This window comes from Xiphias gladius, chromosome 1 (genome assembly GCF_016859285.1).
Source record: "Xiphias gladius isolate SHS-SW01 ecotype Sanya breed wild chromosome 1, ASM1685928v1, whole genome shotgun sequence".
NCBI classification, from domain to species: Eukaryota; Metazoa; Chordata; class Actinopteri; order Istiophoriformes; family Xiphiidae; genus Xiphias; species Xiphias gladius.
This window is the reverse complement of record NC_053400.1, coordinates 15,886,613-15,912,680: the sequence shown is the minus strand read 5'-3', so window position 1 is coordinate 15,912,680 and position 26,068 is coordinate 15,886,613. Positions and strand designations below refer to the sequence as shown.

General features: G+C 38.0%; 1 protein-coding gene across 1 annotated transcript in view; it reads right to left on the bottom strand.

Annotated features, from left to right (window-relative positions):
• Positions 1-26,068, bottom strand: part of LOC120789161 (CUB and sushi domain-containing protein 1-like) — a 298,034-nt gene that overhangs the window by 184,734 nt on the left and 87,232 nt on the right. Inside the window, exons 3-4 of the mRNA XM_040125711.1 lie at positions 14,767-14,961; positions 13,420-13,627 (exon numbers count right to left, since the gene is read on the bottom strand). Coding sequence (XP_039981645.1) covers positions 13,420-13,627; positions 14,767-14,961 — 403 coding nt within the window. The remainder of the gene's footprint in view (positions 1-13,419; positions 13,628-14,766; positions 14,962-26,068) is intronic.

Genomic DNA, 26,068 nt, shown 5'->3' with positions numbered 1-26,068 from the left:
TATCAGCTAATATAGAGTGTTAGAATTATATATATTGTATAAATGACAATGGATTAATGTTTTAGATGTAATACCCAAATCAAATTATAGTACAGTCAGTGCATTTATAAATAAATGAAATGACAAAAACAGAACTTGTTACATAGCTAGCTTGGAAACCTAGGTAAGAAACAGAGTGTTATTATGGCTGTTTGATGGAAACCACTGCATATATGTCCAAGACCATAATTAGTTGGGCTTTATATTAATATTTATGACTGGACTGTGGACCATGTCATCCATAGTGTGATTGTTTTGGTAATCATCATGGACAGATGCTTTGAGAAACGGGGGAACTGGCAGTGGTGGAATAGGTATAATTGTGTAATATTAAGTTTCAATTCAATAAAAGCAGCAATATCACATTATTAAAATATTCCATTACACCTCGAAGTCCTGTGTTCTTAATTTTACTTGCATAGAAGAAAAACAAGACCAGGTCAAAACCAAGTATGTGGCCGGAGCGCCCTTTATTTGTTTGTTTCTCTCCCACTCTCTGTGCTCACATATATAGTAATTTAATACAGCAGAATGCCTAAAAAAGCTGTTCTTGTTTACATGTTTTTGTGTTTCTGTTGTCAGTAGTAGAAGTAAAAGTATGAAGTAGCAACTGAAATGTGAACCAGCACTCACTTCCAAGTAATTTCCAAGATGCTGCTCTGCACTGTTAAAAACCTGATTTTATAACTGTGACGTCGTCTGACAAAATCATCATACACAGTAGTTAAAGACAACAGCTGTGCTGTGATTTTTCATTTTGAAAGAGCAATGACAATTGGTGTAATTTTATCACTCAGTCAATGCTTTTTTTAGCTGGTTGAGGTGGTAATTGTAGCTAGTTTAAATAATGTTGGGCAAATCAGTCTATAAATGCATCATATTGTAGAAGCTAATGAGAGGTTTAGTAAATATAATCTTGTGTTTCAAAGTAACTACTAAGCATTGTCAAAGAAATGTAGTGGAGTAAATCGTACAATGTTTCCCTATGAAATGTAATGCAATAGAAGTATGAGTAAAGTACAAGTACATCAAAACTGTACTTAAGTACAGTACTTGAGTAAATGTAGTTAGTTTCCATCTCTGGAAAATGGTCATCTCCAAAGTAATTATTCACTGAACTTGAGCATTTTTGTACAATTACAGTCATATTTGTATGAAAATTAAGTCATATTTGGTCAGTTTTTTAACATGATTTAATTTAGTGGGGACTAAATGTGTGGTGTTGACTAACTTTTAATGGTAAAGTCTTACCAGCACATTTCTGTCCCGAAGAAAAACACCCATAGTGACCAGTCCATAAGTTTAGCCTCGTATTCATTATTGTAGCCGTGATAATGAAGGTCCAGTACAGGAGGTGCACCAATGGGTTGTTTCAGAGGGTAGGGACAAATGACCTATCTGCTTGTTTAAGTTGGAGGATTTGTTGCTTTATACATTGTGTTTTGGAAGATTTGTTCTCGTTTCGCCTCCGTAGTTAAATAAACACTAGGTTTCTTCTCACATTTTGGTGATTTGGCATCTCCTTTCTGCTCACTAGTTGTAGGGTATCGATTAATTGCAACTTTAACAAATCTACAGTGAGCTCCCTGAAAAACAGCCTCTTTTCATATATCTTTCTTAGAGTCAGCACTGAGGTTGAGGTGGATAGAATTAGGACTAGATTAAGATCAGGGTAAAGGCTGAATTAAGGTATGTAGGGCTGATGATTAAGATTAAGGTCAGGGACAATAATGAGTGTGGGTATCTTAAATGAATAGAATTAAAAGGATGCATGTTTGCATGTTGACATAAGACTAAGTTTAACTAAGTCAAATAAACAAATTCACTGTGCGTCGGAGAGAAAAAAATAGAGAAAGAAAACAGATAAAAAGTGCAAGACATGCTGCACCTCTTCCATTATTCATAGGGACTGGCCAGCTGCATGACACTGGAATGAGAGAGAAACAAGAGGTCAGAGAGAAGGAGGACAGAGGGATGAAACTGCCTGAAAGGGGGGCGGGTGGGGGCTGGAAGGAGCAAACAAGAAGAGGAAAGAGGAGAGACTGATAAAAGTTTGAAAGAAGACAAGCCTACATGGTGAAAAGGAAACAAAAGGCTGCAGTGCAGAGGTTAGGTGGAGATGGAGATGGAGAAGGAGGGGAGAGAGGAGACAGATAATAGACAGGTCTGACAGAAAACAGTAAAGCTGGTTTTAAGACTACAAGAAGAAATGCGAGAGAAAGAGAACTTAGAGGAAGGACAAAAGCAGAGGAGGGAGAGGCTAGAGAAAAACCTTCGGGCAAACGCAGAGACAAAGGGGCCTGATGGATGAAGAACATAGGAAAGGAGGTGAGAGCAGGAAATTCACTTAAATGAACAGGAGGAGAGAGGTTACACCGGCCATGAGGAGAGGTCGGAAGTGAGAAAAGGTGAGACAAAAAGGCAAGTCTAAATGAGGTTAGACATTACAAATACCAGATTGCAAGGGATGGAGATAAATGAGAAAGCATGTGAAGCTGGAAGGAGGAGGAGTAATGGGAAAGGGGAGAGGAGGGGATGGAGAAGGGGGGAGAAAAGAGAGAAGTGAAAATTTCACATGAAAAAAGAACTCATAAAGATAAAACAAAGAGGAACGCTGAGTAGGAGAGAAAAAAAGGAGAAGTTTGACAGATCTGAGAGGACTAGACATGCAGACAGCGAGGCCAAATGACAAAACAGACAGAAGAGGGGGAGAAAGAAACCAAAAGCAAGAGAGAGGTATTTCTGTGCTGTCTGTCTGTGCTTAGTTTTTTGGTGATACATGAACTTTACGACACAGAAATAACTTCCTACTGCCTGGGCACTTTTGTTTTGGCCCCTGTCCTCCCTTTTCCCTTGCATTGCTGGCAATACATTATTTTAAGTTTATTGTACTGCTGCATTTATTCCAAGTCCTGGTGGATGTAAGCATCTGCAAAATGACATGTGGATACAAGTCAAAAAAGTTGGAAAGCACATTATCCACAACAGATAGCTGTTTATTCCAAGTGTTTAGCGCAAAACTCTGGTACACGGGTACTTTTAATCCCATAACACACCTTCGCACTCACACAGAAACACGTACACACACACACACACACACACACACACACACACACACACACACACACACACACACACACACACACAGCCAGTAAACATAATTTAAAATGTAAATGTAATAATAGGACAAGAGAGGTGTTTCAAAGTGGAGAAAAGGGACTAAGAGGGGGCTAATGGTTACAAAAAGGGGAGCAGGGAGAAAAGGCAAAGAGGGGGAGTAAAAGAAAGAAAGGGACCTAAAGGAAGGCATGAAAACAAATGTAACAGAGGGGGATGAGGGGAGAGCAAATAGTGAAAAAAAACAAACAGAAAAAGTCTGAGCCTATTTCTTCGCCAGTTGTCACTCAAAATTTCATGGCCATGTACTGAGGATGGACAAAGTTCATCCAAAGATGCTGCACTTTGAATTGACATAGAAACACTAATTTTCAGCAAAGGGACTGGAGGGTTTGTTCAAATGATTGAGGAATCACAAGGGTAAATCTTCCTGATAAACTTCACCATAACCTAAAACATTCATGCAAAGCAATGTGGGCTCGGTCTTGCTCATGGGAAAATGGATCAGCATTTTATCCACTTGAAGTTATTTCAGGGGTGATGGAGATTCACTAATCTTGTCTACATGTGTTTTAGGGGTTTGTAAGATGGTCATGGATGTATTCCCCAATGGTTTCTTTGGGAGGTGCTGTGTCAGAGCCATCAATTTTGTTCAAACAAGGCAGTAGTGGTCCTTGACTTTTCGCCCTGTTTGTGTTAAACAATCGGCGGTGACATTAGCATGGCATTTTTTCTGTTTGCAGATGATGTTATTCTTCTGGGCTCATCAGACAGTCATCTCTGATTCCCCTGAGAATCCATGAGACAGACAGCCACTCGTGTGCACTGTTGACAATAAGTAGACAAAAATGAGATTGTAGTTACCGCTTGATGAAATGGGAGTGGCTGTTGTCACGCTTGCCAATTGTAAGAATGTTAGAGGTATGGCGTACAGCAGGACTTTGATGTTGATTTAAAGAAGGAGGTTAAGGTAGTTATGGCAAAAGTAAGGACGCCTTCTTAGCCCACCAGGGGGGGGGGGGGGGGGGGTATGGTAGGGTGGTCTGAGGGAGAGCCAGGAAAAACTAGAGGAGCTACATCTCGCACCTGGCACTGACTGTGACTCAGGAAGAAGAAGGTGCAAGAGGTTGTCAAAAAAATTTAATCTGGGCGGCTGTTTTTACTCTGTTGCCACTGAACGAATGGTTTTTGTCCTTTTTCAATGACTAGAAAATGACCTGGGTAAGCAACTAGAAAATGGATGACTGAATGGAAATTACTTTGCCACTACTGTTTCTATCACAGCCAATGAAGTAATTAAAAATGAAACAGAGTGCATGCAAGCGAGCGTGTGTGTGTGTGTGAGTGCGAGAGCAGAGAATCAGAGAGAAAGTGTGGAAAAAAGAGAAGTCAAAGGTAATAGAAAATAAATGGTAATTGCACGTTTAATTACTGGTTTGTAGTCTGTATGATTACCAGTTATTTTGTGTGTTAATATGCATGTTATTTCTTTTCTACTTTCTCTGTTGGAAGTGGCATCATCAAACTGTGTCAGTAGTGACCAACAGTAACAAGGGAGACAGGTTGAAGGTTTAGCTATGCATGTATTTATTCATAAAACAAAATTTGGAAAAATTGGAAATTTTGACCTGATGATGATTTTAACCGTGAAATTAAGGGATCATAAAAGTTATAATAGTTCTTCCTGAGGGAGGCATGAATGTGTGTACCAAATTTCATGGCAAATCAACTGAAATATTCTAGAAATTTCACTGAAAACCACCAATGTCAACCTGCTGGTCTTGCAGTAGAAAAAGTCACAGGATCAACAAAGTCATTAGGATTCATCCTCTGGGGACATCATGAACGAGTAAATTAACGTTTGTCTAAGTTATGTTTTGAACTCCAGAGGTGCTTTGCATTAAAATTTTTGGTTGTACTATGTCGTTCACATTAGGTGTGGCATTACCTTTAAATCTTGTGTGCTAGGATTTAAAATGAGGTTTTCTTAGAAAATACATTTCATGTGTAGACCCATTAAAACAGGCCCATGACTTCTTGCAGGTGTCATGGATTATGGTAGGAGACAAGATTTGTGAGTATTAGTTTCATCACATTATGTGCAAAGACCCTGTTAGTCAAATAATGGAATAATAGGCAAACACAGCATTTGATTTACTAAGAAGCCTGTAAAAGATACAGTATGAGAAAGGATTTCAGTGAGGAAATTCAGAGATTCCATCAACCTCTTTAAATCACCATTAGAAGCCCTTGCTTATTAAAAAATCCTTGACTATCATGGAGATGATACATTATAGCAAAGTTTTCCGCACTGGCAAAAGGTTTAAAATCAATGTGAATAATGTAGCGAGCAATAAGGAACAAAATATGATTAATTGCTGGTGGTCGTGCTCCTTGGATATAATGGCCTTTAGCAGTGTAAGAATTCATTCAGTTGAAGAAAATGACAGCACTAACACGGTTGGGCTTTAAGCATTTCAGTTTGTCTTGCGCTTTGAAAGAGTCAGACAAAGGCGGAGAGGAGAGCAGAAAGGGGGCAGGGAAATTTAGAGAAGAAGAAGGGATAGCCAGAGGGAGTGTTGGGAGTGCAGAGAATAGAGAAAAAACGAGAGAGAAAAATGCAGGAAGAGGAGAAGGTTAGAAAGGCAGAGGTTAGGGTGTAGAAAAAGAGGAGAGGGGTTCAGGAGCAGGAAGCCCTGCTGTAAACATTAATGAAACACAGCTCATTTTAAGTAATCAGAAGGAAAATGTAATCAGATTTGAAGATAGCAACTGTAACGACATTACATATAATGGCCTATTTTCCATGTAATGGCTTTATTAAGGATAAGCTGTTTATGTGTTCTTCATATTCACCACAATCCAGGTACACACAAATAAACATGTACAGTGAATTTACCAAGGGCTAGGTAAGCACAGTGCAACGTTTCTGCAGATGTGTCTGCAGATATTTGTGCATTCCTGTTTCATTATCTATGTTCTCAGAACCCATGCTATTCTAAATAGGATGTAATCATTTAAAAGAAGCTGATATATTTAGTATTTAGAGTATTTAGAGGATATTGGTCTGAAATTAAACATAGTTGCACTAAAGTATACTTTTGTGGAGGCTGTCACATTATTAGTCGGGGATCATCAACTCGTCTTTAACCCTTTATCTTTAAACATTTCCAACATTAATTACAAATACCAGATGACTGATTATTTGACTAGATGCCCTGTACACATTTCATATTCTGAAATCCAGTATTCATAGTTAGCCAATAGTAGATGTTCATGGAAACAGGGTCATAGGTCAACATTTTAATGTCATTATACATCTAACATAAACTAAAAGTTACAGTAAAAACAATTATGGAGAAATTAGGTCAGTTCACAAATGTCTAGGCTCATTATGCATTAAAATAACATATGTGAAATAAAAAAATGAAAAAATCCAAGGTGATCCGCGACACATGACAACAATCTGCTCTCCACTGGATTATCGGCTTTCAGGGAAAGGCCTCTCTGAATTTAGTTTACTGGTCAGAAGACTGGTTTCCCCAGATGAATCTGGATCATCGTATTGATTCATGGAAAACATGAGCAAATACATGCACTGAGAAGGACTGACGTCTTCCTCAACTGCATACAGATACAGCTATGTGACCTGTTGACATTGCACTTGCTAAATAGAGAAATATAGAGAACTCTAACACTTGGAGGTCACATGAAATCTCTCTTTCTGATTCCCTGATGCTGTCTCTCTCTCCTCTTTGTCTCTCAGTTGTCTGCCTTCATTCTCTCTCTCATCCTCCGTGCAGCCTTATTTATATTCCGCAAATAATCCTGGTGAAACAAAGGTCACATTAGCTGTAGTCTTCTGTCAATGTTCTGATACTTGAGTAGTCCAAAAACAGGATACACATTTGCTTATAACTGTGTGCAGAAATAAATTTCAGTCTTAAGGAAGAATTCATGGAATGACAAGAAATGAGGTGGCCATATTTCTATTTTATTCTGACAAACTGGATTTAAATCATTCAATTAGTACAGTTGTACTAATGTGTGTGTGTGTGTGTGTGTGTGTGTGTGTGTGTGTGTGTGTGTGTGTGTGTGTGTGTGTGTGTGTGTGTGTGTGTGTGCAGCAGTGTTTGAGGGTATGTGTGTATATGTGACACCTAGACAACCTGACATTCAACCTGCCAGCTAGCAGACAGGAACATGAAACAGGAAATTGCTTTTGGGACAGCCAATCAGAAAAAGCTCTTGGTAAACAGGAAGAACCCATCACAGTGGTCCTGTCAGATGTCAGTCATTTTCACAATGACCTGCCCACATGCCTCAGTGAAAACATCAGTCATCTTTTAATTCCACCTCTGGAGAAAGGTACTTAGGATTGTAAAAGATTGTACATTGGCAGAAGCCTATTTGATTTTACCTTTATATAATTATATTGTTTTAGGCCCGGATCAGTGAACTTTGCTCAAATATACAAGGTATCTGGGAGGCCTATGGCCTTTGTTGGGACTTTTGTTGTATGTCCCCCTCTCCCTCTCTATTTTGCCTCTTCAGCATCACTGCAACCTACATAATAAAGGGGGAAAAAAGCAAACAACAACAACAAAAAAGAAAACAATTTACCACGCATAATTACTCTGGCTGTTTTTTTGTGCTCCATAGCTTCAGTGGAAATCAACAGCAAATGCGAACCTTGGGGGTTCACTCAACTGGCTTGTATTTAAATATGTAAGATAAACAATACATTTTACCTGGATATTATATATCTTAATATTTTGCCCAAAACATAACAAGACATATATTTGTGATCTGATTTTTATTTTTTTTTAATTTATTTTATGTGCAGAAATAAATTTATGCAACTTGTATGTTTGTTTGTTGTAGCGGATAATTTCACAGGCTATTGTTGTGGCTCATCAAACAAGTTGCCAAATTACCTCCTTCTAGAATGCAGGACTGTTAACCTAACAGTACTGTTTGTATTTAGCCGGCCTAATAACGTGAATGCTTTTGGATGTTAAGACCATTCCTTTGAAATCATCAAGTCAAAAGGCTTCAGTTGCTAAAGTCACTATTTTCAATGGGACAAAATGTTGGTTGTACTCTCCAGTACACTCCCTGTTTTCCCCCTGCATTGCAGAGGGTGGGATGACAGTGGTCCTTGAATGTTATACTGTCAGAGTCAAGCAGTAGAAAAAGTCACAGGATCAACAAAGTCATTAGGATTCATCCTCTGGGGACATCATGAACGAGTAAATTAACGTTTGTCTAAGTTATGTTTTGAACTCCAGAGGTGCTTTGCATTAAAATTTTTGGTTGTACTATGTCGTTCACATTAGGTGTGGCATTACCTTTAAATCTTGTGTGCTAGGATTTAAAATGAGGTTTTCTTAGAAAATACATTTGTCATGTGTAGACCCATTAAAACAGGCCCATGACTTCTTGCAGGTGTCATGGATTATGGTAGGAGACAAGATTTGTGAGTATTAGTTTCATCACATTATGTGCAAAGACCCTGTTAGTCAAATAATGGAATAATAGGCAAACACAGCATTTGATTTACTAAGAAGCCTGTAAAAGATACAGTATGAGAAAGGATTTCAGTGAGGAAATTCAGAGATTCCATCAACCTCTTTAAATCACCATTAGAAGCCCTTGCTTATTAAAAAATCCTTGACTATCATGGAGATGATACATTATAGCAAAGTTTTCCGCACTGGCAAAAGGTTTAAAATCAATGTGAATAATGTAGCGAGCAATAAGGAACAAAATATGATTAATTGCTGGTGGTCGTGCTCCTTGGATATAATGGCCTTTAGCAGTGTAAGAATTCATTCAGTTGAAGAAAATGACAGCACTAACACGGTTGGGCTTTAAGCATTTCAGTTTGTCTTGCGCTTTGAAAGAGTCAGACAAAGGCGGAGAGGAGAGCAGAAAGGGGGCAGGGAAATTTAGAGAAGAAGAAGGGATAGCCAGAGGGAGTGTTGGGAGTGCAGAGAATAGAGAAAAAACGAGAGAGAAAAATGCAGGAAGAGGAGAAGGTTAGAAAGGCAGAGGTTAGGGTGTAGAAAAAGAGGAGAGGGGTTCAGGAGCAGGAAGCCCTGCTGTAAACATTAATGAAACACAGCTCATTTTAAGTAATCAGAAGGAAAATGTAATCAGATTTGAAGATAGCAACTGTAACGACATTACATATAATGGCCTATTTTCCATGTAATGGCTTTATTAGGATAAGCTGTTTATGTGTTCTTCATATTCACCACAATCCAGGTACACACAAATAAACATGTACAGTGAATTTACCAAGGGCTAGGTAAGCACAGTGCAACGTTTCTGCAGATGTGTCTGCAGATATTTGTGCATTCCTGTTTCATTATCTATGTTCTCAGAACCCATGCTATTCTAAATAGGATGTAATCATTTAAAAGAAGCTGATATATTTAGTATTTAGAGTATTTAGAGGATATTGGTCTGAAATTAAACATAGTTGCACTAAAGTATACTTTTGTGGAGGCTGTCACATTATTAGTCGGGGATCATCAACTCGTCTTTAACCCTTTATCTTTAAACATTTCCAACATTAATTACAAATACCAGATGACTGATTATTTGACTAGATGCCCTGTACACATTTCATATTCTGAAATCCAGTATTCATAGTTAGCCAATAGTAGATGTTCATGGAAACAGGGTCATAGGTCAACATTTTAATGTCATTATACATCTAACATAAACTAAAAGTTACAGTAAAAACAATTATGGAGAAATTAGGTCAGTTCACAAATGTCTAGGCTCATTATGCATTAAAATAACATATGTGAAATAAAAAAATGAAAAAATCCAAGGTGATCCGCGACACATGACAACAATCTGCTCTCCACTGGATTATCGGCTTTCAGGGAAAGGCCTCTCTCTGAATTTAGTTTACTGGTCAGAAGACTGGTTTCCCCAGATGAATCTGGATCATCGTATTGATTCATGGAAAACATGAGCAAATACATGCACTGAGAAGGACTGACGTCTTCCTCAACTGCATACAGATACAGCTATGTGACCTGTTGACATTGCACTTGCTAAATAGAGAAATATAGAGAACTCTAACACTTGGAGGTCACATGAAATCTCTCTTTCTGATTCCCTGATGCTGTCTCTCTCTCCCTCTTTGTCTCTCAGTTGTCTGCCTTCATTCTCTCTCTCATCCTCCGTGCAGCCTTATTTATATTCCGCAAATAATCCTGGTGAAACAAAGGTCACATTAGCTGTAGTCTTCTGTCAATGTTCTGATACTTGAGTAGTCCAAAAACAGGATACACATTTGCTTATAACTGTGTGCAGAAATAAATTTCAGTCTTAAGGAAGAATTCATGGAATGACAAGAAATGAGGTGGCCATATTTCTATTTTATTCTGACAAACTGGATTTAAATCATTCAATTAGTACAGTTGTACTAATGTGTGTGCGTGTGTGTGTGTGTGTGTGTGTGTGTGTGTGTGTGTGTGTGTGTGTGTGTGTGTGTGTGTGTGTGTGTGTGTGTGCAGCAGTGTTTGAGGGTATGTGTGTATATGTGACACCTAGACAACCTGACATTCAACCTGCCAGCTAGCAGACAGGAACATGAAACAGGAAATTGCTTTTGGGACAGCCAATCAGAAAAAGCTCTTGGTAAACAGGAAGAACCCATCACAGTGGTCCTGTCAGATGTCAGTCATTTTCACAATGACCTGCCCACATGCCTCAGTGAAAACATCAGTCATCTTTTAATTCCACCTCTGGAGAAAGGTACTTAGGATTGTAAAAGATTGTACATTGGCAGAAGCCTATTTGATTTTACCTTTATATAATTATATTGTTTTAGGCCCGGATCAGTGAACTTTGCTCAAATATACAAGGTATCTGGGAGGCCTATGGCCTTTGTTGGGACTTTTGTTGTATGTCCCCCTCTCCCTCTCTATTTTGCCTCTTCAGCATCACTGCAACCTACATAATAAAGGGGGAAAAAAGCAAACAACAACAACAAAAAAGAAAACAATTTACCACGCATAATTACTCTGGCTGTTTTTTTGTGCTCCATAGCTTCAGTGGAAATCAACAGCAAATGCGAACCTTGGGGGTTCACTCAACTGGCTTGTATTTAAATATGTAAGATAAACAATACATTTTACCTGGATATTATATATCTTAATATTTTGCCCAAAACATAACAAGACATATATTTGTGATCTGATTTTTATTTTTTTTTAATTTATTTTATGTGCAGAAATAAATTTATGCAACTTGTATGTTTGTTTGTTGTAGCGGATAATTTCACAGGCTATTGTTGTGGCTCATCAAACAAGTTGCCAAATTACCTCCTTCTAGAATGCAGGACTGTTAACCTAACAGTACTGTTTGTATTTAGCCGGCCTAATAACGTGAATGCTTTTGGATGTTAAGACCATTCCTTTGAAATCATCAAGTCAAAAGGCTTCAGTTGCTAAAGTCACTATTTTCAATGGGACAAAATGTTGGTTGTACTCTCCAGTACACTCCCTGTTTTCCCCCTGCATTGCAGAGGGTGGGATGACAGTGGTCCTTGAATGTTATACTGTCAGAGTCAAGCTGTGTGTGTGTGTGTGTGTGTGTGTGTGTGTGTGTGTGTGTGTGTGTGTGTGTGTGTGTGTGTGTGTGTGTGTGTGTGTGTGTGTGTGTGTGTGTGTATGTGTGCGCATTTGGGTGTGTGTAATCTGTCAGAGCCTAGAGAAACGATCAACAGCTCATACTGTCAGAGGGCCACTTAAGACCTGACACCGACACACACAAACTTATACTCACACACAAACGGTATCATGAAAATGCCATGGTTGATGTGTACTGCTGTGCTGGTGACAGGACTAAATGTGCAATTATTCTCCATTCCTTTTGTTTCCATCTAGTGCTTTCCTCTCTGCCTCCTTCAATCCATTTATTTATCTGTCGACTTATCCATTCTATTCCTCTCTAAGTTGTGCCACAATCATGAACCATTTTCTACGCATAGAAAACAATGTCATACATCAGTTTGAGTCAGGAGAGCATGAAAAATATGAGAAAGTTTCTGCAGGACATGGTGATCTATAAATGCACTTTAAGGAATCAACACCACCATTTACCAGTTAGAAAAGATTAATACAGAAAATTCCAAAATTGTATTTCCACTGTTACACAGCATTCCCTCATTACATTGTCTCCTCTAGATATAAATATACCTGGTTGCATAGACATTTTATTTATTGAATTGAAAGTGCAATGTCACTTTGAACAGTTTTGCAGATCTTTGGGACACTTTCGAAGTGATAAAAAGGCAGAAAATGAGTGAATGCATCTTATTTCTTAGAGATTACAGAGACATATTGCATTCTCCTCTCAAGAAAAGTAAAATTCCAGTCTACTAATGTTGATTTCTGAGTAGACCTGGCTCACAGGCATGCTGTTATTACTGAAGATGGCCTAACTGCTTTTTCACTTTTCCCTCTCTAGATTTTTCTAGCAGCTCCAGCAACTTCAACTAACAACAACCCTGCATGCTTTACCATTAGGCTGTCTCCACTCCTGCAGAAACACATCTGAGCCTTCAGTGGAGACGTGTGATATTCTGAACAAACCAACATGAATTCCAGCTGCGCTCTAAATTTAAAAACCAGTGTGTTCTAGTACAACAAAGTGCCAATTTTCAAACGACCACAAAAAATGGGTGTGAAAACAACAATATATCACCTTCCCTCTGGGATTTGAATAAATCAGGAAAATCAACAGGACTTCTAATCAATCCGTGCAGCTAATCAATCAGGTCTATCTGTCCTCCCCAACAACATCATCAGTTCCCTTTTAATATTAAATGTGCCTGTTGAAAGTTAGAGAAAATTAAAGAGGAAAAAAAACAACTGTTTTCTTTCAAATGAACCAGTCAGCTAACAGGACAATGAAGCCTCTATGCTGCTAATTCTAAGAACGAAGTGTCCTGTATCCCCACCTAATTTATAGAACAAGGCTATGGTGTCCACTTTGTTTTTGTGTGTTTTTGTATTTGTTTGATATCTTGTAGATCTAAAACACAAACACACAACACTTTGCTTCACCTCTCAAATGTCAGTGATGGTTGTGTCTGTCTGCTTTCATTATGTATTTATACACCATTCAGAACATGATGCCTCAGTCCTGCCACTTTCCACAAAGACTCCCGTGACTTCAAACATGACTTTTTTTTTTCTACTCAGCACTCTGGTATGTGTATGACATGTATCTTACCATATGCTTGGTGCTTCGGTCCCGCTGATCTCCAGGAAGTCATATTTGTCCTCTAGTAAGAAGTCATTAAAGACAAGAGCTATGGTGTCCCCGGGCTCAGCGAGGATTGACCATGTACAGTCCAGGTTGTTGTCGTACTCTGCAGGGTATCCGGGGCTGGTTATTGAACCCGCAGTGCCTCGTAATGTACCGCCACATGCTCCCTCCGCTGGAGAGACAGAGCGGTAAGACAGTGTATGAAGAAAGTGACTCTCTAACATACACAAGTATTTTTCATACTTCATACATTGATTTTGGTGCATTCTTTCTTGGGCTGGCTGGATAATGCTATTTTTGTTGTTATTGTGTTGTATCTGTTTATTGTCTTTTGATCTTTTTTAAATAGTTTTATTACTCCCTTTTAGCATTTTATTTCTCATGTGCATTAGTCTCAATTTTTTTTCCTGTTTGCATTTCTACTACTTACTATCAGCTTGTCAATCATTTGTAAAATACCTTTAATTGCACTGTTCTATATGAAAGGTGCTATTCAAATAAAGTTTTGATTGATTTACTTATTTACTAATAACACAAACATTTTAGGGTATTTTTTCACAGTACTAAATTTATCATTTCTGATCATGACTTAACAAATAACAGATGAATGTATTATTAGGAATCAGCATATTTGCTAGACAAAACAAAGCAAATGAATCACTGAATTGAAGCCTCTGAAAAAAATTTAAAGTGAGGTTTGCAGCAATTCATCACAAGATACTGGATCCCCGAGCTGAGCTGTTATACCATCTACTGGCCCTGATGGTGAAAACCTGGACACATCTGTCCTTGTCTGTAGATTAATGAACCATTAGAAGGGCTTTGCTTGAGGATTTTTGGCTCCATCTGGTTCATACTATGGTTTGTTACGTAATTTGAGACAGACCTTGCTGTACTTTAAAAGTAATCAATACACCAAAGCTTCCCATCTTCCTTTGGTGTGTGACCTTAGGTTAAGGTCCTTCGATTCTTATAATTCCAGCAATTAGATTATTTATTTTTATTTTACTTTTACTGTTGGAGTTAGGCAACAATAAAAGTAGAATAAAGACATTTCTAGAAATAAATTTCACTTTTGAGCTTACAGTGGTGGGTAAGCGTGTTGGGACATGAGTCTTTGCTAGTTGTCATATCAGTTAAAGTATGAAATACTTCTGTGATTTTTTTTAAGAGAAGCTCCAAATGCTGCCATAGAAGTAATAATTTTAAACAATTTACTGTATGTTATTTTATCTAAATGATATTAAAGAAATCAATCAATGAATCAAAGGAAGAAAGAAAGAAAGAAAGAAAGAAAGAACTTCTTTTTACCTCTACAAAATGGTGATGGGAAGTCCCACTGTGCTCCACTGCCAGGTGACACAATACATGTGAGGATACTGTGTCCTTCCAATACAAAACCTGACTCACAGCTGTATCGGATCTTGTCCCCCATGTTGTACCGCGAGCCATGAATGACCCCATTTGGAATGAGGCCGGGGGTGCCACATGTATGGCTAGGCAGGACTGAAACACAGACAAGAAGAACATGAAAATTGTTGTTGAGTTAGTCATATCTAGATTATTTTTTATATAAAAATAACCATGTGTCCACTACATAAAATAAAACCAAAAACAATCAAATCAATCCATCAACAGTCCAAAAAGGAACCAAGCAGCCAACCACAGCTCAAATATATCTCATAATTATCTGTACAGATAGATTCAAACTGCTCCTATTTTACACTCACTACAGTGAGAACTAAATACCAAATACCAAATATCATCAAGATTCATTTGCTTGGTTTCCTAGAAACCTAAAAATATGTGAAAGTGACTGTCTGTTATTTAGGTGTGTATGTACACCTTTTCTCCAGTGTGCATCTTTTCTTGCCCGTTCTTAGATGACACAGCTCTACAGTGGGAGCGGCTACGGGCAGCTCATGGTATAACTAGGCCAAAATCAATCTATGACTGTAGCCAACATGCCTTAGCTCCACAGAAGGGGCAGCAACACAGTGGCTGTAGTACAACCTGGACAAACTCCACAGCATCTAACCCCGGTGTACGCTGTGTGTTATGTGTATTTGTATAAATGGAGCATGTTAATTTCTGGGGTGTGTAATGTGTCCATGTAATGTGTATCCAAATGGCCACTTTGTACGCGTGTGTGTGTGTGTGTGTGTGTGTGTGTGTGTGTGTGTGTGTGTGTGTGTGTGCCTGTGTGTATGGGCATGCACAGTGCCATGTGTCTGCATGTAAGGGGTTTTTAGTCAGTCGATCCATGTGTTTGTGTACACTGTTCCAATTAAACGCTAGCATGGTAATTAGACAAAGCTTCACCATGAGACCATGAGAACTAGGACAGAGAGAAAGAGGGAGGGGTGGAGGGCTGAGAGGAAAACAAAGGGTGAGAGGAAGAAGAGAAGAGGAAAGAGGAGAGACTCCTGTCATACAGGAAAAGAGAGAGGTGAACTAATTGCAGTGGGCCCTAAGCATGTATAATTTACTCTAACTGACTCATTATTTGGATTGTATGAAGTCGTGAATCAGGGGGAAGTTACTCACACTCAGCTGACCATGCTGTCCTCTGTGCAAACGTGCTGCCCGCTTTGTATTAACAAGGTGAGCCACAGAACCAAATTCAAAGCCCAAGCTAAAGCGCTGACTGAAGGATGGGCAGAAGGAGGGAAAGAAGCAATGAAAAGATGAGACAAGGGAGCCAAGTCATTAGTCACACTTATGTGACCGTACAGTCCTGTGTTTGCCAGGCCGCCATGTTATAACAAGCCAGTTTGGTGCACAAAGGTATTCCCTCATTTAGATCGATGTCTGAAGAAGTCATCTGAAAGAATAGGGGGGTATTTTGAAAGGATAAAATGTTCACAAGTATTGTCAGCATCCAGATAATCTCATACTTAACTACAGCTGCATTTTTCCTCCAGCTCTGAGAGAAACCATTTAAATTCTGGCAATACGGTTGCTCTCTTTTCAGTCCTCTAATGTTGAACAGTGCAGTCTGGTTTGATATACTTTTGAATCACATCATACTCCTTTGGCTCTGCTGTACTGTGCAAAACAGTGGATTGCCTGCAGAGCTATGGAGAATGGATGTGAGACATAGTATGAATTGGTGACCACTTTAGCTACATTTTGACAAGATCTGAGAGATGGGGATTTTATATTGATATACGTGCACACTGAAAGTGATGAGCTTTATAACTGCACTTAAAGGAATGAGACTTTTTTCTTAATTCATTTTGTTCACCTTTGTAATATTAAAATTATTCATTCTTAAGTGAAGCTGTAATCAATATTGCCATGCAACAGATTACAAAATCCTAATGGTTATTTCGAGCATGTATTTTTAATGTGCTTTTCATGTGTTTTTGTTCTTTGTACTGAAATAAAAATGAATAGATTGACATTTTGCGAAATGCGGTTCTTTACTTTTGTGCCACTAGTTAGATAAGAAGATCAATAAAAACAATCTACACAATAATTTATCTTTTATATCATCTTTTATATCACTGTCTTTTATTCCCTTCCCTTCCCTAGTTCCTCGGTTTGATTTAACCAAAAATGATTTGTATCTCACCAAAACAGATGAAGATTGAATATATTCTAACAGCAAATGTTTGGGTGAAAAGAAAACACAGCTGACTGGCTCTGGTGAATAAAGATATCATAATACTGTCTGCACATTCTGCAGCCTGAAATTATGGGAGACCTAATGAACCAGGATTTGCGCTCAAGCTATTGCAAGAACATTTGAAACTTCAACCTTAATAAATCTACAGTAGCTGTTTACTGTACCTCCAGACATTTAAAAAATATTATCCAAAGCCACATTATTTCGAAACACACTGTAGGCCTTGGTCAGCAAACTGCACTGACTTTCAGGGTGTGGTGGAGGAAAAAGTGTGTCTTAGCTGAACCTAATTGCTGACCCCTTGTCCAAAATGTGAGGAGTGCTATTCATAAGAGGGTAAGTGAGTCATTTTCATTAAATTCAGATCACTAATGACAAAAAGCTTGTTTTAAGTTGCAATCAATAATAAGTATTATTTTGGGTTATCGCAACCAATTTAAAATTTTTATTAAAAGAATAATAATGGCTGTGTGCACAATGCTTTGATTTGTTTGCCTTGTCTTTAATTAGTACTATACAACCTTGTTTAGCTGTTGCCTCATTCCTGGTAAACTTCAAATTAGCTGCTTGCAATTTTATTCAGTAGCATGAGGTCATTTGGGGTTATTGCATTAGCGTTAGTGCATTGTAGTTCTGGACCAATCAGAATGCAACTAGAATTACTGCCTTGCGGTTGTATGCCCTGCCAACCATTCAAGTTGCAGTTTACATATGATATATCTAATGAAGACTTTGGAGGAATTAAATAAAAGCTATGAAGTGAATTTGTCATATTTAGTGTATCAATTCTTGAGTTATGGCCAAAAACGTGTTTTGTGAGGTCACATTAACTTTGACCTTTGACCACCAAAATCTAATCAGTTCATCCTTGAGTCCAAGCGAATGTTAGTGCCAAATTTGAAGGAATTACCTCACGGTGTTCCCGAGATATCGCGTTCACGAGAATGGGGTGACAGATGGACAGCCATCCCAAAAACATAATGCCTCTAGCCAATGTTGTCACCGGCACAGAGGCATAAAAAATGGTCAGATGAGCGCAAGGAACTGTGTGCTCTTCTAGAGTACTGAGGAAAATGCAGGCTTCTCATTATCGCATTTCATCTGCTACTTTTTGGGAATGAAGATGTTCCAAACACAGAAATCCAGCAATCAAAATTCTCATATCACTGAAATTGTGTACACTCTTAGATACAAAGATACAAAATTGTATCTTTTGATATCAAAAGCTTCTTGTTGGGGTGGTACCCTATATAGGTACTGCCTATCTTGCAATTAATTTACAATTATGTATCCAAGTTATTAAAATACACTGATATTTTTCCTTTTACCCAATTTGGGATGGCCATTTCCCTGCACTCACACACACTTGCTACAACTTCCAGTGTTATCCAATGTTATCCTGGGGAAGGTCTAGACAGCCATATGATTCTTTCGATATACATGGTTGTGAGGAAAGCTCAACTGTACAGAAAGAGTTACTGGGGCTGCCTTAAGAATATTGATGGAGGAATTGAAGCCCAGTTTGTGTATTACGCTGTGTTTGTATGGGCATTCCTGTATATATATGTGTGTGTGTGTGTGTGTGTGTGTGTGTGTGTGTGTGTGTGTGTGTGTGTGTGTGTGTGTGTGTGTGTGTGTGTGTGTGTGTGTTGTCCCCTCCGGCTCTTGCCATGGCAACTCTAGGCCAGGTTCATCATTTTAACAGCGATGCAGAGGTGAGTAAAAACAGAAATGTGATGAGGGTGAGGCTAAGAACAGGAAGTAACATGCAAGTGGAATAAAGTGAAGAGCAGAATTGAAAGAGGAAGGAAAGGGAAAGAGTTAGGAAGGCAAGGACAAGGTGTGTTAGGGGGAAGGAACAAATGAAGGATGACGGAAGTAAAAGATGAGAGCCAGAAGGAATAAGGTAGGAAGACAGGAAGGGGGGGTGGATGAGAGAGGTGTTGATAAAGGCTTTTGTTAAATTATAAATAAATTATTATCAGTCTTGCAGAATCCTTGTACATAGACAATTGCATCCTATTCACCCCCCCCAAACAATTACGCATTCTTTTACAATTATTCATTCTCCACCATTAGTTTCAGTTTCTCTATTACTGTCAAACAACCACAAGATAATTCTATGGCAGGACACTACTTAAATCAAAACCCCACACTATAACAATGCCAGCCTTTGGAGAGAGCTTGCTCAAGTAGACGTGCGGACAAAGATCAAACCTAAGACAGTTTCTTTACACTCACTAACTGTTGTTCTGTTAGAGCTGTGCCTACAATGAAAACTACAGGTCTCCATCTTTGTGTGTGTGACATCCAAGGTCAGGCCTAAAACAGCTTCTGCTGAAAAGAAGTTCAAAATCTTCTCCCACAGTATAAATATATAGTGATGCATATGAGCTAACCATCTACTAAAAATAGCAAAGCAAAACGTCCTTGAATCTGTTGTTATTGGCTTATTAAAGCATTTGCTGGTGGATAAAAGCCAACCGCCGAAACCTCTCACTTTCTCCCTATGGTGTAAATGCAGTGCACTAGGGACAGACACCATTATTCAATTCCATATATAATAATGGACAAAGTTAAATACAGCTAAAAATAGTAAGAATTACTAGGCACATGGTGACAATTATGGAATAGGTATTTTGGATTAATATGTCAATCACTTAAAACTGCTGAACTCCAATAATGACCAGTTTTTAGGGTGGAAACAAAAATATCTACAAACTTGTAAAAAAAACAAACAAAACACTTCTGTAGCACAATCAAACTGTTGACACCCAGTGATAAAAAATACAGTACAGTACATGTAAAAACTGACAAAAAACCAACCAAACAAAAGGATCTATGAGCTTTGAGAATCAAACAAAATGAATTAATAGAAACTAAATGTAAAAAATAATTAAGTGATATTTGTGTGTCATGCATCTATTCCAACTGATCAAATGTATGTGCTTGATGCTTTTTGGGAGCTGTCACACTCTAAAAACATGTGGAATAAAAGTGGAAAATTACCTCTACTTACCTCACAGTAACAAAACAACTGGAGTGAACTATATCGGTATCCACAGCATGTAACTTGCCACAAGCCAAAGTTGGAACAGATGTTTTCTCAAATCTAGCTTCCCATACCTGGCAAAAACTACTAATTTCTTGTTTGGTTTCTGGGGGGCTGTAAAGTTAAAACCAAGCGGAACATGAATGAATGTCAGACCATGTGCACATAATGCCAAACAGGGATTTGGACAGATGTTAGCATTTGAAATTTGTCTGGAAAAAAAAAAAATCTTTCACAGTGGTTAAAACTTTGGCAGAGTAGAGTTTTGAAATTAAAAAAAAAAAAAGAAATCTGCATCCTCAAAATATATTCAAAGTGTCTGTCACAGATCTCCCGTTCATTCACCAAGACACAAGCTCTTCAGTCCAATAAGTCGCTTTCTAAAAAAGCTTCTGATTTTTGCATAGTCACAACTCAACAATGTGCGCAATACTGCATTTGCAGATTTGGCCTTTTTATAGCAGAGTTCCCAGACTGATGGGGAAAAGTGCAGACAACTTAATTTTACCCGCCCACCACCCACCATTTTGAGCCTGAATAAATCACTCCCCGTACACATCTGTGCTGACACCCAGAGTTCACATTGAAAGCATCTATCAATTGGTGCAATCCATAATCCATTAAAACCTCTACTCAGTTCCCAGGGTGTATACGTATTAGAGTTGTTGCTGTTGGAAAGATGCCAAAGTCCCTGAGCTAAATGGACTCCCCAGCACCGCTAGTTCTCCCATGGCGTAAATGTATTAACAGCTTCACTGACACATAATACATAATAACTCTAACCAACCAAACACTAATGGGGCTCCTGGCCATAGCTGAATGGAACCCCTCATCACCTGCTGTGCTCCTCTATTTTTAATGTGTCAGCAGCTAACGCCATATTTCCAGCAGACCACCTTTGCTCCATCCAATTGAGCCCTCTAAATAGATTTGCAGTATTTTGTTTTGGGATATGTGTAAGAGGAGCAGTGGTTTTCAGGGTAATGCCCCTTTAAAGACAGAAACGTAGGGTGCCAGTTGAAGCAGTGAGATTCAACATGGAGAGGGATAAATCAAGAATACCTTTTCAGAAGGGATATGGAGGTGCTGACAACCAATTCATTGTTTAAGTCACTTTTTAGGCAAATATTCCAAATTTTCTGCAGTTCTAGTTTGTAATTTGTGAGGATTTGCTGCTTTTCTTTTGCTTCTGTAATAGTACATTTAATATCTTTGGATTTTGGACTGTTGGTCAGACAAAAGAAACAATGTGAAGACTTCACTTCAGGCTTTAGGAAATTCTGATGGGCTTTCAAAAGTATCCTCTGACATTTTATAGACAAGACAATTAATCGATCAGTCAAGAAAATAATCAGAAAAACAACTGAAAATGAAAATAATTGTTAGCTGCAGCCCTAGTAATGAACATTGGTAACTCATGGTATATCACAATGTTCATGTTCATGCAATAAGAAGTACAGTATTCCAGTGATATTTCCAGTAGTTTTAACCTTATCAGCCCGATGTTAAACAGAGAAATCAATATTACCTTGGCTCTAGTGATGATCAAGCTTTCTGGAATACACAGCAACACTTAAAACCAAGGGATGCCTACTACGAAGAAGCACAAACAAACACTGTGTGGTTGTGGTTCATCTGGTTCATATTCAAAGCCGCATGCTGCACTGTACATCCCAATGATATTACAGATCAGAGCTTTAATTCCTGCATTTATTGCTTTGGGACAGAGAGCTGTTTATTATCTCAAATAGTGACTGCACTGTCCAAGATAATGAGAACAACATATCTGAATTCTGCTTGACAATTCTGGATGTTGGATTTTCCTTTTAAGTCTGCCAGCCAGTGATGCTTCCAGCTCTAATTCCCAACGATCAGCAGTGAAGGAGGGCAATCAGTGTACAGACTTCACTTTGTTCTACAACACAGAGAATACCATAGAATAAACCACAGCCTAATGAGTCAGGGCTTGTAGAATCACAAGTTGCATAGTAAACAACACCAATGGATTAGAACTTGGGTGTGTACGGATAATACCAAACACTGCAATAGCAAAACATATCCTATCTACATATGGCTCTGCAATCTGCCGTTATAAGATGAGACCTAAACCACATTTAACCAGAAAAAACTCAAGCCCTGAAAAGTTCCATTTCTGTTCTGCTTCCTTGGAGTAAACATATTAAAATGTATTAACACCGCCTTTCCTATGCTCCGCTGGTGAAAATATATTAGCAGGGCAAGTGACATTTCCAGCCCTGCTTCTCATCAATCACCTGCTAAACAGAGTAATCACTATAGCAGCTACACTCTGTTAAACACCAGCTCTCCTCAGCCCTTCCAGCTTGACTATAGAACTAAGAAACATCGGTTGCTAATATTCAACATCCCCATGCTTTAATAGCGGACACCATAAAGACCAGCAGCCACAAAATTGTATTATAATTGTGTATTTACCAGGAGACATGGAGCAGAAATGCAAGCCTACTGTAACATAGCAGCAACCTAAAACAAATGTTTAAACTCAAAATGTATTGACCTGTGTTTAGCAACAACTTTACAGTCTGCCACCAGCTAATTCAAAAATGTGAGTTCTTTTTTGAATATGTGCTCATTTTAAACATATTCAATTGCACTGCCCTAGCCTATTTTAAAGAAGAATTACTGGATTTTTTGTCCACTCGTGGGCAGCAGAACAAGCTGTAAGTATATCTAGCAGACACTGAAAATATTAGCTTTTTGTTTGAATTGTTTGGGATTGTTTTTCTGGCTGCTTTTAAGTCCAACATTCACTCTCCTCTTTTGTGGTCGTGGCTCTGTAAAGCTAAAAAATGCAGAACTAACCCCCGAGCTAGTCACTAACTTTGTCTGTCTGCCGTTTGATACTGGGAAGGCAGTGTACAGTACAGTGCCCATTTTTAGAGATTTTTCACTGAAAACAGTAGCGTAATAATTCTTTGTTTCCATTACAAGCAAACCCTTTACATTACACAAACCTATTTGATGCATTATATACAGATATATATAGATATATAGATATATCTATATATATCTATGAATTAGTCTAGCTTTTAAGGATGCTTGAGCTAGTTTAGCTATAAGAATTGCTCAAGTTCCAACAAAGTTAATGTAGTGAATTTCTATATTTGAAAAGCCTCTTTTATGGGAACTGTTCACTCCTTATTGTCAAAGCATGTCAATACTGTGTTGTATCATTTTGATATAATACAGATTAGTCAAGGATGAAGAGTCAGATCAATGATAGTTCAAGGTTCTCAGCAGTAGGTTAGGAGTAGGTCGCCAAGAGCTGGCAGAAGTTTGCCATAAGCATGTTCAGGGCATATAATTACCATTTTACTGCTGTTGCAATTAAGCTGTAAAAAACTGCCTGACATTCAATTATTAACAGCTGTTATGCAACTGTGTAGACAGCAGCACAGCTTAGTTAAAGTAAAATATTACCACTGATCAAATTTCTTTTGACCAAAGTCCAATTTTATTTGGTAGCTAATTCAACAATAAGGATTTGTGTCTGATCCACATGGGGGGGGGGGGGGGGGGGGTATTAAACTACTGTATGTTCAATGACTATTCACTCATTTAAATATAATCATTATGATTGATTCTAAAAAATTCCATAAATAACCTAATCTGTTATAGAGACAAAGAGTGTGCTGATGAAGAGAGAGCAACCGAATAAACCGAAGCTCACAACTCCCCTACACACGTTGTTCAAACCCTCATCTATGGTCATGTGCTTTGGGTAGTGAAGAGCTCACTGACTCCACAAGACATGAGTTTTGAACTGGTGTTCCTTTGCATTAAGGAGTTCAGATACCAATTGAGGACACTGCCTCCCTAAGGTGTTCAGGGCAAGACTGACTTGGAGAAGACCTCGGGGCATTCCCGGTTCACGCTGGATCAATTACATTCCCCAACTGGACTGGGATTGGAATCCCCCAGATGAACTTTGGAAGTTCCTGAGGAAAAGAACATTTGAGTTTCCTTTTTTAAGATACTAAAAATAGAACAGAGGAGTATTTTCATGGACCTAAACTTCTAACAATACTTTTTAAACGACTTCCCCAAAGATCTTGGATGAAAAGAATGAAACATTTTTATTTTAAAGTTCTATTCTTTCTATTCATATTCTAAAAATAATAACTAATAAAGTGGATATATTAAAATGTGACTATGATTTAAGTAATGCTGTTGATAATACTGCTAAAAGTCTCAATCCTTACAGCAAAAGATTTTTTATATAATTTTATATTAATGCTTTTAATATTTATTTGTTATAATTTAATTGAACAGTAGGCTATTTACTGCTTCCTAAGAGCCACTATGACATAACTTAGGCTATACTTCATGCACCCAACAAAAATATTTTTATCCCCATTTGTTTTGCTTTTACAACTGAATTACTATAAAAAAAATAACATAACATATTTCTTTTTCAGCGCAGAAAAAAATGACTAGTCATAGTAGGAAAAGCACAAGTGTTACGAATATCATCTATAATGGTGCATTCCAGTGTCACATGATTTAAGTCATGACAATGAGCCACCATGCATAATACTAGGATCCTGAAAACAATTTATTATTTACACCTTTACTTTTCTTGCTGTCAAAATTACTAAAGGCCTATTGGTATAATCGGCATTAAAACACTTAAAGACCAACCAGACAAAAGTTGAAAATCTTGTTTTTGCTGACCTCTGATGGTTTAATTTCTCACCTTGCTGTAGTGGTATAGAAGTGTATTCCAGGGTGCGTTACAAGTGCCCTAAAGCACACTTCTGACTACACCTAGCCACACCTGTTGGAGATGTTGGCTATGTTCAAAGGTAGACAAGACTTTTACCAAGAGGGGGCAGTGAAATGCTGCTTTTCAGCTTGCTGTTAAGTAATTCTTTAGGAAACTGGCAATAAATAGGAATTACTAACATTATAAATAAAACACCTACAAATGTCAAACTGCCTAATCATCATATATAATAAGATAAGCTAAAAAAACATTTTCAGTCTCATAATTTCGTAAACATATTTTCTTTTTAATAATTTTTTTAACTATACAGCCTCGTTTGTAATTACAAGCAAGAATCAATACATGTTTCTTGCTAAATCCTCAGAGCTGTGGCTGCAACTAACCCAATTTCATGATGTCAGTTACAAGTGTTGGTTTCTATTTTTGCTAGTTATCCTTTCAATGGCATGTGCAAGAATGATAACACAATGAGTATTTTTGGGATCATTGCCCCTGGCCACAGATTTCTATGGAAACAGTGACCTAGCCTGAGGCTACAGAATCCTTCAGGGGACAAACTGAGGAAACATCATTTGACCTCTGTATAACACAACACAGAATGCCATCAAAATTATTTTCTCTTGAAAAGAACACAAAAGTAGAATTCACATATGTTAATTTTTTGATCTGGGACAGTTCAGCCTAGATTTGCAAATAAGTGCCATTAGCTTCCAAAATGATAATCTGGAGTCCCAAGACTTGAATCTATGACACATCAGAGACACAGTCTGCATCTTGAAGCTCCAACACATAATTCCAATATAGTACTCTGTTTTTAAAGCACTAAACCATCAGTAATGACTAATGCATTTACTTTTGCTTTATGTTTACTCTTTTTTTTCACATTAAAACAAGTTTCCACTTTCAGACTAAATTTCTAAGCTGTTCATAATAACGCTGATTCTGTTGCAAAAGGCTTGCATAATTTAATATTTGAAGTCAAGGTAGAATAACATATATTCTACTTATTCTAAAATACTTAAAAAGTTGTAAAAATGTTCACTCTTTGGTTCAAATTTAAATTTTCATCACCTTAAATAAAGTTCATGAGGCCGAATAACAGCTTCATGCTTGAATTCCTGACTCATTCATACTGTACTTGAGGCCTGAACTATCCAGTAAATAT